General features: G+C 41.6%; 2 protein-coding genes across 2 annotated transcripts in view; one reads left to right on the forward strand and one right to left on the reverse strand.

Moving 5' to 3' along the window:
- Positions 1-14,865, forward strand: part of LOC308396731 (uncharacterized protein) — a 525,219-nt gene that overhangs the window by 243,740 nt on the left and 266,614 nt on the right. The window lies entirely within an intron of this gene.
- Positions 3,345-4,327, reverse strand: LOC308400576 (DELTA-actitoxin-Afr1c-like; the record flags this gene model as incomplete). The annotated part of the gene is made up of 2 exons (XM_080888361.1): positions 3,345-3,765; positions 4,260-4,327. The coding sequence occupies 2 exons, from the start codon at positions 4,325-4,327 to the stop codon at positions 3,345-3,347; spliced, it is 489 nt and encodes a 162-aa protein (XP_080744487.1).

A 14,865-nucleotide genomic window follows, 5' to 3' on the forward strand; every position in this document is an offset into this window, starting at 1 on the left:
CCCTAAAATAGCTAAAATTAAAAACAAACTAAAAACTACTTCCAAAAACATTCAGCTTTGATATTAATGAGTTTTTTGGGTTCATTGAGAACATGGTTGTTGTTCAATAATAACATTATTCCTCAAAAATACAACTTGCCTAATAATTCTGCACTCCCTATATAAAGATTATCTGAATTTGTTTGATTTTATGTGACCCATTAGAATTAGCATTTAATGCATATCTCATTCACGTATCTTAAAGTGTTGTAAGAGTAGGGGAGACCGGGGATAGTTGTAACGTGGGTCAGTTGTAACACTTTCAATTTCTCCAATCAGGGCTAAGTTTCAAATGATGTGACTCATCCTGTGCATGCCCAACTCAGTTCTGCTATCACATGTGAAAAATCAGCACATTTTGTCAAACACAGACAATTTAACATGAAAAAAAGTCATTTGTATGCCAAAAAGTAAGTTTTTCTACTTTATTTCAATTTGTAATAGCATCATCTGCTTTGCAGTTAAACTCATCAAACCTAAATTATGTTATTTGCATGTCTATGGGGATATATTCTGTGTAGGTCTTTAGTGCTAATGTTTTAGCCGTTGGCTGTAATGTTAGCTAGTTCGTGGCTATAGGAGTCTGGGTCAGTTGTAACAGCAACAGTCGGGGTTAGTTGTAACAATAATGCAGATGTTACAACTTACCACACTATTACTTTAACTTATATTAAACAAGTTGGGGCAACGACATCAGCAGAGAGAGGTTCACTGGTCGCTTTTGTATATGCGGTTAATGCCATTGGCAACACAATTCCTCCACTGTTTGTGTTCCCACACATACATTATGCAGACCACTGTGTCAGAGATGGACCAGTAGGAAGTACTGGTAGTGGAAATAAATCAGGATGGGTGCAAGAAACAGATTTCCTCATCTTTCTGAAGCACTCTGCAAACCACACCAAGGTAAGCCAGGATAAAAAGTAATGGAATTGTGATGCTGGTGAACAACTACATTTTTTCAGCTTCATTGTTATGTTCAAAATTGGTGCAAGAGTTGTAGGTTATAATGCCCACTGAGCCAATGAGGCCAAACTCAAGGAAGACCAACCAAAATTAATGAAATATTCAGTTGCAGAAAATTCCATAATTTGTCTTTTTTGGGGGGTTGGAATATGTTCAAAGTTAGATTTCTGCATTCTGTCACACACACACACACATAGCTACATAAATGGCTCTAAGTGCATTTATGTGTTGAATAAACAAAGATTACACGTTAATGTTTTGTTAGTACCCTTATTTCATTGTGTTACATTTTACCCCAGGATATGTTACAACTAACCCAGACTATGGGGTTAATTGTAACATTTCACTCTTCGTGTTTGAGACCATACCATGCAATGGGTAATTGTGCTGCAGAGAAAATAGCTGCACTATTTAATAGCCGAGACATGTAAATACTTTGCATTGCATTTTGAATCCACTACCTTAAAAGAGCTTCAATTTACAGACAGAAATGTCAAAAATGTTACAACTATCCCCGGTCTCCCCTATAATTCTGAATATTCTTCTGTTTCTATCAGTCTGATATCAGGTAGATCTATAATAAATGTTAGAAACCAGTTCTTCACTCTGATGTGAATCATGATCAGATCTCATTGAAAATGTATTTTCTTGTTGTGTTTAAGAGCAGATTGATCAGAGCACCATGTTTATCTGCACTATGTTGTTTTAATTGCTATAAATAATATATACTGGCATTTAACATTGTTGTGATGCAGCACTTCACTTCATAATATGGACTTTACTGCTTTGATTGTGTTTTTATTTTCAGCTTTTTGTTAGGAATCATTTCTGAAATAAATATATAAATATACGTTAACAGGCTGTTTGTTGCTGCTGTTCTGTCAGTGACTCCACAGAGCCAGCTGACCTTAGCTTAACGACTGTTAGCCATCTCTATGTGAGAGCAAGAAGTTTGAATGAAAACAGTAAAGTGTGTGTGTTAATTCTCTGGTCTCTGCACTTTAAAAAAGTTTCTTAAATGGAAGAAAGAGAAACAGATTTTACACGTGAACCAAAGACAGAGTTATGAACGCTGGACTGTAGTGTTTAAACCGAAAGAATCAAACTCTGCCTTTAGAATACAATTAGGATGAACTTTAATCCTGGTCTCATTCTGGTGTGTAAAACACAATGATTGACAGATCACTGTTAGTACATCTCAGAGAGAGTTTCTGTCTCAGCAGAGTAATAGATTACACATCTACAGTATCTGATCAGCTGCTGTGGAAAGTCAGTTTTGAGTCTTTTTAGACACAGAGATAAAATATTTTTGATCAAATGCTGATAAATAAATAGATTTTAGAATATTTGTCTTTTTTTCAGCTGAGAATCTGATTAAAACTAAGTAATAACTAATCTTTATACTTTTTTAACTCAGCAAACATGAAACTAACGGATGCTTTGATCATTTGCATTTTTTGATCTACTTTTTATATGATGTGTAAATGATTAAAGGCAAAGTGTTTTGTTCCTCTGCGGTTTGCTCTGTGGCCTTACAGTAACATGTTTACTTCAGGAGCTCCAGTTTCTCCAGCCAGCAAATACATGTCACACTAAGGGAATGCTTCATGCACCAATGACATCATCACGCAGCCACACCCATTTATACCAAAGGAGGCACCAGTAAGGTCTTATGGAATGATTAACCTAAACTGATGAAATGATGAAAGCAGAACCGAAACGTCAGATTTTGAGCCACCATATTATACCATGTGGGAAGCATCTGATTGGACGTGGCTTCATTTTTCAATATAACCTACAGCCAATCCTGTAAAAACAAAGAGGAAGAACCATCAGGAGTGCCAGTGTACTGCATGTGCTTTTATGTATGAATGTGTGTGTGTGTGTGTGTGTGTGTGTGTGTGTGTGTGTGTTTGGGGGGGGGAGGGGGGGGCACGCTCAAAAAGGGACTGAGCTTACCCAGTAATCAAGCAAGTTTAATTTCAGCTATTTAACCTCCCTTTAACAGGAATACATGAATAATGATCAGTATGCTGTTTGTTTACAAAGGGTTAACCCTGAGTTTACCAGGGTATAAAGCGGGTTCGCAAATTCAAGCAGCTGCAGCTCAGAAAATTAAAAACTCAAACTGTCAGGAGCAGGTTCTGTTGTGTATGGATGAGTTTCACCCCAAAATCAACTGCAAGCATCTGTACTGATTTTGGTTTTCAGTGTCATTTTATTATTAAACTGCTTATTATTATTATCTGCTCAGAAATTCGTCTGCTGTGTTGGTGAGTCTACAGTAATATTGTAGGGTATTGAGAGGCTCAAGTGAAGCAATCTGACCATTTTCATAATTAATTTTGTTCCATGTTGTGTACTTCAACTTTCAGTGTTGCAACGCTGAATTTTGTCATGCTGGATTTAACAGTAACATCGTCAACTGTGTGAGTCAGATCATGACCATCAGCTTTTCCTCTCACAAACCCTCTCTCAGGACTGTAATACATCTTACGATAAAGAGCACTATCACAGTTTGTCTCCCTACCAAAGACTCCGACTGCGCACCAGTTAGAGTACAAGCGTTTGTCAAAAGGAACCGAGAACATGACGGCTATTTTCTTATCAGCTCTCTTTGCAGCTGTATCGTAGAGATCGTAGGCGAAGACTCCAACAGATCCTCGCCCGGTGCTGCCAGAGAACAGAGTGTTGCCACATTCAGAAGGCTCAAGTTTGGCTGGCAATGGGATTTGGCAGCGTCCGCTAACAAGATACAGACTGTTCAGAAAAAAGAAAAATATGAATTAATATTCTTATTCAAACAGGATCCATACTCCTCCTAATGAGGCAGGTGATCAGTTTGTTTAGAGAAAGAAACATATAGCTGTGAGGCGATGTGCAGGCAGCTTCTCAGTTACAGTAAAAAACGTTTCAAAGACAAACATGTAACTTCCTATAAATGACTCTAATTTCAAGTGCTGATGTGTTAAGTGTTTGTCTCCGTTGCAGCTTTCTTTGCACAAACACAAGTGTTATGCTGCTGAGCTCGATTCTACTTGGTTTGATGTGAATGTATCTTACTTTTTATTCAGCAGCACTCACCTGCATGAAAGGTCAGTATGTATGAGTTTGTAAAAGAAAGTGAAAAAAATAGATTTCAATTGCTTGCAGTTAAGATATTTAACGTGTAGAAATTTGCTTTACAGTAACAGAAAGATGCTGCCCACTTTAGAAATCATGACTGTAACACTAAAGAACAAATGTGCATTCACCTGGGCTCACAAAGGGTGTACCGGTCGCTCTTGTTTGTGATATAAATGGTGGACTGATGAGCACCCATGATGTCTGCAAACTGGAGAACAAAAAGAGAGAGAACAACATATTTCTGTCTGTGGAAGCATCTATACATCAGTGAGAACATGGCTAACGACAATGCACATAATACAAATGCCATCATAGTGTCTCAACAAAATCCAAGGTGTTCTAGATGTGGTGTTCAGAGCTGCCCTCCAACAGGCTGAGAATCGAAGCCAGAAACTAGGAGATGCTATAGGTGACTGAGTGGATCATACAGACGGTCCTAAAGGGGGACAACAACAGCTGCAGAGTGCCGGGTCTGTGACATGATCGTGTCATTACGGAGGCAGATGAGACCATGGTCTCGTACGATGTTACATCTCTCTTCACTTGCATCCCAGTCACGGAAGCGTTGGAGGTAGTTCCTAAGAGTTTACAGGATGACCCCAACCTCAGCAACAGGACCGCTCTCAGCATCGACCACGTGTGTTTGCTTTGGAACTGTCATCTTACATAAAAAGGTCAGTTCTACATCCATCATTGTCATCCACACCTTAGAGGTGTCTTAGAGCAGCGGGCCCCAACCCCCGGGCCTCGGACCGGTACCAGTCTGTGAGTCGTTTGGTACCGGGCCGCGAGAGTTGAGACTCGGGTGTGAAATCTATGGTTTTCAGGGTTTTTATCAGTTTTCAGCGTTATTTTGTTATCATCTTTTTTCGTTAACTCGGTTTTCCTGGGTCTTTTCACGTGTGTTATGAACAGTGTTGGTCAAGTTACTTGAAAAAAGTAATCAGTAACTAATTACTGATTACTTCCCCAAAAAAGTAATCCTGTTACTTTACTGATTACTTATTTTCAAAAGTAATCATTTACTTAGTTACTTTTTAAAAACACGATTTACAACCTGAAGAGGTGATAAAGCGATAGATCTTTTAGCCCAATTCTACTTTTCTACATAATCCATCATACAAAATGTAATCAAATGGAAAAGTCTCTTTTTAAAACTTGTTTTATCAGTTTTAATCTTTTAACTTTATGCATCAAGCAAAAATGTAATTATATGCAACATTCACTGACTGGAAGAAATTAGTTTATCATTTAAACCTATTTTCTGCACATTCCAGCACATAAAATATTTTTTGTGTTTACACTGTCTTTCAAATAGATGCAAGTAAAACACAGCAGAAAATAAATAAAGTCAAAGACTCAGCGGTCCTGTTGCTCTATTTTCACCTGTAAAGCAGGAGCAGGGTAGGCGGAGGTTTACCCTGGTGCAGGTGTGCAGCGGTCAGTGGAAGAATCCGCGAGTTTCTCTGTGAGTTTCCCATTACGTCGTAGTCAAAGGAGCTTGCAAAGAAAAGCGTCTGGACTTCTTTAAGTTGCTTGAAGACGTTTCACCTCTCATCCGAGAAGCTTCTTCAGTTCTAAGGTCAAATGGTGGAGAGTCCCAGATATAAACCTAGTGGGAGTAACCCCCCACAGAGGGACAAAAGGACCCCCTGATGATCCTCTAATCGCCTGAGCCAAGCTGTGAAACTGGGTGTGGGTCCCAATCAGCCAGAGTTTCGGGTGTGTTCATTGTGAAACCTGGCCCCACCTTATCATGCGAATTCCTGAGGTCAGATGGCCCAGGATGTGAGAGGGCGTTAAGGCGTCTGGGAAGGGATCTCAAAACTGGATTATAGATGGCAGAGAGTTGGTGTCGTAAGCCCCGCCTCTGTTCAAAGATGGTCGCTCACAGTGGACATAGATGGCTTCTTTCACTCCTCTTTCAAACCATCTGTCCTCTCTGTCCAAAATGTGAACATTGGCATCCTCGAAAGAGTGTCCTTTATCCTTAATGGCCAATGTTCACATTTTGGACAGAGAGGACAGATGGTTTGAAAGAGTTTTTTACGACCAATTCACCAGCATCAGACTCTAACTGTTTCTGGTCTAATCTCTAACATCCCTAAATTAATTTAAAAGCGTCAACCAACCCAAACTTTGCCTGAAGCTCTATTTTTGGCGTTTCACAGCCAAGGCTTTCCCCGAAGTTTTAAGTTAAAATTACACGCCCGAAGTCCAACTTCTGCTGGCCAAAAAAGCGCAGATACCGTTCCAAACGGTAAGGAGACTCTAACTCCTAGCTTAATTCCAGGATGCCCTGTACCCCACAGTTAAGCCACACTGAACTAACCCTCTTCGCCGAGAGGTCAATGTCGCGCGTCCACGACAAGGAGGGAGCGTAACCTCCGGGCTCTGCGCTTCCTAGAACTCCCACGGTTCCGTTCTAAAATAATTTATAATACTTTGAAACAACAATCAGCACCCAAAACAAGTGTATGACTGAGGCAGATCTATCCTGATGGACAATGGGGACTCTAACCCACAAAATGACCAACAAAGGTCTGACCTAATAACCAACCGGGACTTTAACCCACAAAATGACCAAATTCCCTACCAAACTACTTGAGACCAACTCAATTTCTTTGGGACTTCAACCCAGTATGCAGACTCAAACTGCTTTCATTTCTTTCTTCTTAGCAGACTCTACTGCTTCTACTCATGAGATTTTCATCAAAATCAAAACAGACATCACCAGTAATTTCAGTGAGTAGACTTAAATTTTATCATGTCCAATTTGGCACACTTTGGAAATAATTCAACAGGTAGTGCCTTACCTTTGGATAAGCCGGCTTATGCCCACTCACTTCGACCACTGGAATTCATGTCTGCCCGTCAGACCACCGAACCTCTCCATCTACACCTCCCCTAACCCCACTAGAGAGATATGGCATAAGAGGGATAGCATACAAGTGGATGAAAAGTTACCTGGATGAAAGATATCAATATGTCGAATTCAATAATGTAAAATCTAAGCAGTTGAAGGTAACTTGTGGTGTTCCTCAGGGCTCTGTGCTGGGCCCTAAATTATTTATATTATATATAAATGACATATGTAGTGTTTCCAAACTGTTAAAATGTGTATTGTTTGCTGATGATACGACTCTGTACTGCTCAGGTAAAAACTTAGAACAGCTTCTGACTACAGCGGAAAAGGAGTTAAATATATTAAAAAACTGGTTTGATGTAAATAAGTTATCATTAAATATAAAGAAAACAAAATTGATTATTTTTGGCACTAGACAAGTGAAAAATGTATCTAAAATAAGGGTTAATGGAATTGAAATTGAAAGAGTGTACGAAAATAAATTTCTTGGAGTGATAATTGATGATAAGCTGAGTTGGAAGTCTCATATAAACCACGTGAAAACAAAAATGTCAAAAACCATTGCTATTCTCTATAAAACAAAGCATGTCCTGAACAAAAAATCATTATACACACTTTATTGTTCTCTGTTGCTTCCATATACGACTTAATCTGAATACCCTGAAATTTTATGATTTAGTTGAATATAAAATGGCACAGATAATGTATAAAGCACAAAATAACTTGCTTTGCCCCAGTACTCAGAAGCTGTTCAAAGTCAGAGAGAGTCAATATGACTTAAGGGGAACAGATTTCTTTAAGAAAAACAAGATGAGGACAAATATAAAGCAGAGATGTGTTTCTGTTAGAGGAGTTAACCTGTGGAATAGTTATGACAGTGATTTAAAAAGGTGTAGTTCATTTTCCTTGTTTAAAAACATGTTTAAAAATAGAGTATTAGAAAAATATATATATCAAGAATGAAAAGAGCAAAAAGGAGAAAAAAAAACAACCTCTTGATTCTTTTGCTTTGATGTAGTTACTTATCTAAGGTGGAAAGTTTTTTTTTCTTTGTTTGTTTGTTTGTTTGTTTGTTTTGTTTGGTTTTTGCTTTGTTTTATTATTTTCTTCAAGCCCTGTGTACAGGAGCTGCATACAAAAAGATATTTTGTGAAAAGGGTTGGCGTAATAAGCAAATGCTTCAGCCAATACCTTTTGATTAGCCTTGTCTCATGCTTTCTTTCTTTATGGTAGATTTTTGTTCTGTTTTCACTGTTTGTTTGTTTTTCCTCACTGTTTTCACTGAGATTTGAATTTGAATGCTAATCAATAAAATCAAAAATCAAACGTAAAATCAATCAATTCTCCCTCCTCAACCACCGGACGAAGCCCCCAAAATGTTAAGGTTCAAATATTGAGGAAGGAGAGTACAAACCACCTTGGTCCAGAAGATCCTGGTCAAACAATGATTTTAATGAATACACACGTGTGGGAAGAACAACTCTGTACGCAGACAGCAATCGATCTTCGACTTAATCAAAGCATACACAGATTTTTATAGCATCAGGGTTTGATTTAACGACGCCCCTTCATCCGTCACCTACAAAAGATATACAGACGTCAAATCAACCACAATGACTTTTAACACAGTTTAAAAGAACGTCGTCTTCTATTTTCATGGCCGGTACTTCCTGTCCACCTTTCAGTTCTTGTCTTGAAGTGAATTGTTCCTCTTTTACAAAGACACTTTTCGCAGTTACAACCAGACATGACTAACCTCTTTCCTATAAATACATCTAACTCATGTGTTTGTGTGTGTGTATGTCACGACCTCACTCAGCCTCTATGTCACCTCTCTCTTACTGTCTTGTCCTTAAATGCTCTTTCTCAATCCACCTGTTGCACTTCTGACCTTTCTCTGACTTTGAACCTTTGTCTGGCCAGTTTGTCAGTTAAAACTGGTCGTCCATCCACTCCTCTCCAAAGGCAACCCTCTTTTCGGGCTCCTTTGCTCTGCCACACCTTTTTCTCTTTCACCAGAACAGAGGCTCATCCTAACTGAGACTATGTATATGTCATCTACTAAATAAATATTTTAATCAAGAGCCTCTACCAAAAGCTTAGTAAAAGACAATTTACTAAGTAATTCACCTAGTAATTCAAATAGCCTCGTCTAGCCTGCTTCTCAGAATACTTAGACTGCTTTCACTTCTGCTTTCGCTTCTGCAAACTCTCCTGCAAACTCTCTGCAACTTCCTGTCAGCCTGCTGCACTTAGTCTTTCTAAAAGACACACTGTTTAAACCTCTGAATACAATATCAATACTGCAGATTCTATTATTAATGCAATGGTAATAATGATGATTATTTAACAATAGCAGTAAAATAATTTCCCTGCTCCACAGTCCTAATGAAAGAGTGACAGGGTTATGCACAACAGAATAATCCCTTTGTATGGCTATCCCTTTCAGTCCTTGTGGCACATGTGGGTGCCATCCTGCTCCGGTCCAACCTACCACATCTGTCCAAGCACACCACTGATCTGTTATGTAGGTATAGACATGTTTGCTCCAGGAGGAGCCCCAAATAGCCTTACGAAAGCATATCATGGGATGATTGCAGACCCACACATCATATGCTTTCCAACTACTACTTGCTCCTGTACACTTAACAACGTCACACAAATCAAACATGAATGAACTGGTAGACCCTTTAACATAGTTCAACTCTATGCCATTATTTCTGCTGAGACATTCATCACCTTTACCTTTACCTGACCCCTCGCGCTTTTGTCTTTCTACCGATCCTGTTTTAGGACCTACAGTCTCAGGAACTGCTGGGCTGGACTGGCCTCCGTGTTCAGACAAGGGATCCGGAGTGCCTTGCAAAATACAGACAAAAGACAACAGAGCCATGGTTACTATTATTGCATATAATGCACATGTAGTTGTAAGGAACGTTTTAATACGTTTCTTCCCATTACATGTGTCTAATTCGTTTGTTTGCATCATGTTACATAAACTTTGTATTCTAGACTTGTTATATTGATTTTAGATTCTGGACTGAAACTCCCCTCTTTGTGGAGCCTTTAACTTATCACTGTCCCTTTCTGATGGCGTGGCGACCTTCTAGGCTGCTGCTCTTCTTTCTTCAGCCTTCCAGGTGGACTACTGGATGGCCTGTTGCACAGGTGAGAGGGTTTATTCTGCCTCTGTTTGTTGACACCTGTGTTGGTTGAAGCCTCTTCCTCAACCAAGCTCTCATGTGCTGGTGCACACTGCGACCAGTGATACCAGGTGTCGCCCTTCCCTTTCAGCTGAACTGCTGTAGTTGTCCTGGCAACGACCTCATATGGACCAGTCCAGCGTGGCTCCTTCCACTTCCGCTTGATGACCTTTAGCCACACTGCCTTTGCGTCCGGGACCTCTCCGTTCCCCGTGGGTCTCTCACAAGTGACCTGTTTTGTAAAGCTGGACACAAGAGCTTTCAACTCATTAAAATATTCTGCATGAGACCTGTTGCTTGTCCTGGGCTGCTCCACCGGGACCACTGTCCAGGGTGCTGGAAACTGTCTCCCAGTCTGCAGCTCGTACGGCGTGAAACCTGTGGATTGGTTAACAGAGCATCTTATGGTCATCAAAGCAATCGGTAAAGCTGAAACCCAATTCAACCCGGTTGCTGCACAGATTTTTGATAATTTGTTTTTTAAATTTAAGTTCATTCTTTCAACCTTCCCTTGAGATTGAGGATGGTATACCGTCCCAAACCGGTGCTTCACTCCTAACATGTTTTCTGCTTCCTCCAGGTCCTGATTTTTAAAGTGGGTTCCATTATCTGATCTAATGCACTTTGGAAACCCATGCCTGGGAATATAATGATTGATTAAGCACTTAATCACACTCTTGGCGTCCTCTCTTCGAGTTGCCCACGCTTCGGGCCATCCTGTCAAAGCATCTACACATACTAACAAATATCTTACTCCCCCTGGGCCCACATCAATCATGTCAGTAAAATCAATCACAATTTCTTCTCCTGGCCTCTCTGGCAGGAGAAACTTACCTGCTTCTGGTTTTACCACTGGTTTTGGATTATGTGCCCCACAGATTAAACATGTTCGGGCTTTTTCTCTTATCATGGCTGTTAGATCTGGGTGCCACCAGTGACACAGATTTTTCTCCATCTGTGCCACTCCCACGTGGGCAAGGCCATGAGCTTCAGTGATCTTTTGTCTGGCCAGTTTGTCAGTAAAAACTGGTCGTCCATCCACTCCTCTCCAAAGGCAACCCTCTTTTCGGGCTCCTTTGCTCTGCCACACCTTTTTCTCTTCCAGAGAAGCCTCCTCTTGAGCCTGTCTGGCTTCTTCTAACCTATTCACACCTGCCTCCTCTTCAGCCATCACTTGCACCATTTGCTGCCGTCCTTTATAGCCTGCTGCCTCCTTTGCTGCCTCATCCGCTTTTTGATTTCCTTTTGCCACCATGGTATTTGCCTGAGAGTGTCCTTTACATTTAATAATGCTCACCTCCCTTGGGTCATGCAGGGCTCCCTCCAGCTCCTCCATCTCCCTCCTATGGCAAATAGGAGTATTTGTTGCTGTTCGAAAGCCTGCTCTCCTCCACTGCTGAAGCTCCACATGAGCTGCTCCAAAAGCATAGGCTGAATCAGTATAAATGTTCACTCTTTTGTCTTTGGCTAATCTCAAAGCCCTGCTCAGTGCAATGACTTCTGCTCTCTGAGCCGACTGTTGTCCCTCAATTCTCCTTGCTTCTTTTATCTCAAATTCAGTTCCTTGTTTGCAGACTATAGCATAACCTGCTTTCAATCCTTCTTCATCACGATGACAACAGCCATCTGTGAACCAATCCTCAGCTCCAGGAATAGGTTCTGCTTTTAAATCATCCCTAACTTTCCCTTCAACTTCTGCTTTCCTAGCACAATCATGAGGTTCTCCTAATCCCATTAAATCTGCCATGTTGATTCCTTCATGTGTAAATGTCAGATTTGGAGCCTCTAGAACTTTACTCAATCGCTGTTGTGCCAATGATGTCATAGTGAACGCCTGCGAGTTCACGTAGGCCACCACGCCATGTGTAGTCAGAACTTTCAGTGGGTGTTCTCTCACTACATGTGCTGTTTTCTGTATTATTTTGGCAACCCCTGCTGCATGCTGTGTGCATGTAGGATGCCTTGCTTCTGCTGGACTTAACCTTATGCTGACATACATAAGTACCTGTCTTCCTCCATCTTTTTTCTGAAACAACACACCATTTATTATTCCATGTGTTTCAGAAATATCCAAGTAAAATGGCTCATCATAGTTAGGTGTAGCCAAATCTGAAGCTCTTGATAAGTCTTGTTTTAATGAAATGAACGCGGCTTCAGTGTCAAGAGTCCATGGCAGTTCAGCTTTAAGGTTTCGAGCACCAACTTGTTTGATCAAATCCCGTAAGGGAGCTGTCCTTCCTAATAAGTTCGGAATGAACTGTCTGCTATATCCTGTTAGGCCAAGAAAGGAAAGAAGTTCTTTCACCGTTCTTGGTTTTGGATGTGCCAAAATTTGGTCTCTGTGCGCATCCATTAATCCCACTGATTTATGGGCTATGACGCGGCCCAGAAATGTGACTTCCGGTCGGACCAACTGTAGCTTCTCTCTACTTACTTTGAAACCGCAGTCAGACAGTCTTTTGAGCACAGTGAGTGAGGCTGCTGTACAGGCCGCTGCTGAAGTAGCTGCTATAAGTAAGTCATCTACATACTGTATTAATGTACACCCTTCAGGCAACTGACAAGGTGACAGGGCTTCTTTGAGCACCTGATTGAAAATGCCTGGAGACAGGGTAAAGCCTTGTGGTAAGCGTGTATATCTAAACTGGCAACCTCTGTATGTGAATGAGAAAATGTCCCTGAGTGAGTGGTGTAATGGAATGCAAAAGAATGCATTTGCTAGATCAATACATGTAAACCACTTTTGCTCACAGGTTATTTCAGTTAGGGCTGTGTATGGATTAGGTACCGGCACTGTGTCCGTGCGCAGTATGGCGTTAATGAGTCTTAAATCATGCGCCATACGGTACTTCCCTGTTCCATGTTTCTCCACTGGCAAAATTGGCGTGTTCCACAGGGATTGCAAGGGCTCAAGCACGCCTGCTTTTAACAACCCTTCAATCGTTTCAGCAATCCCTTCTTCTGCTTCAGGTTTGTGTTTATACTGTGGTCATGAGATTGGCACATCTGACTTCAGCTGAAACAAAACTGGCGAACAGTTAGCTAGGCCGACATCAGTGGCTCCTGTAGACCACAGAGTGTTAGGCAATTTTGAGAGTTCTACTACTGCGTCTGGGTAATCAGTTCTTTCATTACCATGTGTCCTTGACACTTGCTGGTGCTCCAAAATCACAGCATCACTGGATACACATGTGATACGATACATTTTACAGTTTGGTGCATAACTAACATCTGGAATTTGGGTGGGTTGCCACCAAGCAGTATCCAGAGCTCGCCTCACCATTGTACCCAACTCCTTAGCCTGGTGTCCTTCATGGACTGCTAATGTGATGTGTGGGGCTGAATCTGATCCCATGTTATACCAGGGCCCTTGTTCATCTGTTAATTTGACAACCGCTGCCACACCTTCGGGCCCCACGTAAATGTTTTGTGTTTGGACGTTCCAAGTCTGACCCTCAAGTTCAGACTGGAAGGCTTCTCGGTAAACATCATCATCGTCCCTATCATAAAAGAGAGTGACATGAAATGGATCTCTGGGCGAGGAGTATACCGCAAGACTCATAATCCAGGGTCTCCACTGCTGATATTGTTCCAGAATGCCTTCTTCTACCAAGCGCCCCCAGTAGATGTCAGCAGGGGGTGGTTCACAGTGTTGCATCAAGTATTGATTCTTTGAGTTCATTTCCAGGCAGGGGAGCGACATTCCATTTGTCACAGTCACAGAGTCACAGTCAATCCATCCTGAGAACACATAATGGTAGCTCCCAACTTGATGAGTAAGTCTCGGCCCATCAAATTCACGGGCACTTGTGGAGAAACCACATATCGGTGCCTCAAAGTCTGTTTGCCCAGCTTGGTCAGAGCTGGGTCTGTCAGTGGCAGAGTCATTGATATCCCAGAAAAGCCTACCACACTAACAGTGTGGTCAGAGATGGTTGCACTATTTGGTGTCGTTCTCAGAGTTGAGTACGTTGCCCCAGTGTCCACCAGGAAGGGCAATTCTGCACCTTCCACTGTCATTGGCAGCATGGGATCTGCCATTCCCCTGCTGCATGGCTTTTGTGGGCTCCATCAGTACTGATCCTCCACACTCCAGTCTCCCATTGGATACTGTGAGCGTGGCGCAGCGCTCGGATTAGGCGCTTGATGTCTGTCTTGATAGCCGCCTCTGCCTCTCTGAGTCCTCCCTGCCTGGTAATCCCTTTGTTCATAGGCTTGGGGCCACTCACGGCATTCTCGAGCCCAGTGCCCCTCTCTTCCACATTGGTAGCAGACATTCCATGAATTCACTCTGGGATCTCCCGAACCACGTGCTCTTGGCCCTCCTCGCTCCTTCAATACAGCGGCTCGGAACCAAGCCCTATTTTCACCTTCCTGGCCTGGATGGATGCCAGTTTGTGACATCCACTGCTCTTTAGCTCTTTCTAAAAACTCTAATGGAGTGTATTTTGGATCCCAAGTTATTTTTGGTATTGAACCTACATTTGGGGTGATGTATTTGCTACGAACTGCGTCCGCTAGCTCATCTTCTACTCTACTATATGGCACATCATTGGGAAGAGTTGTAGTTTTAGCAATTTCTTCCACATGTGCTAACCCCCCAGCTATCATAGTTCTTCCTGAAATAGCGCAAAAGTCCCCCAATGCCAGCTCATCTCCTTCGGT

The sequence above is a fragment of the Rhamphochromis sp. 'chilingali' genome (genome assembly GCF_963969265.1).
Source record: "Rhamphochromis sp. 'chilingali' genome assembly, chromosome: 1".
NCBI lineage: Eukaryota > Metazoa > Chordata > Actinopteri > Cichliformes > Cichlidae > Rhamphochromis > Rhamphochromis sp. 'chilingali'.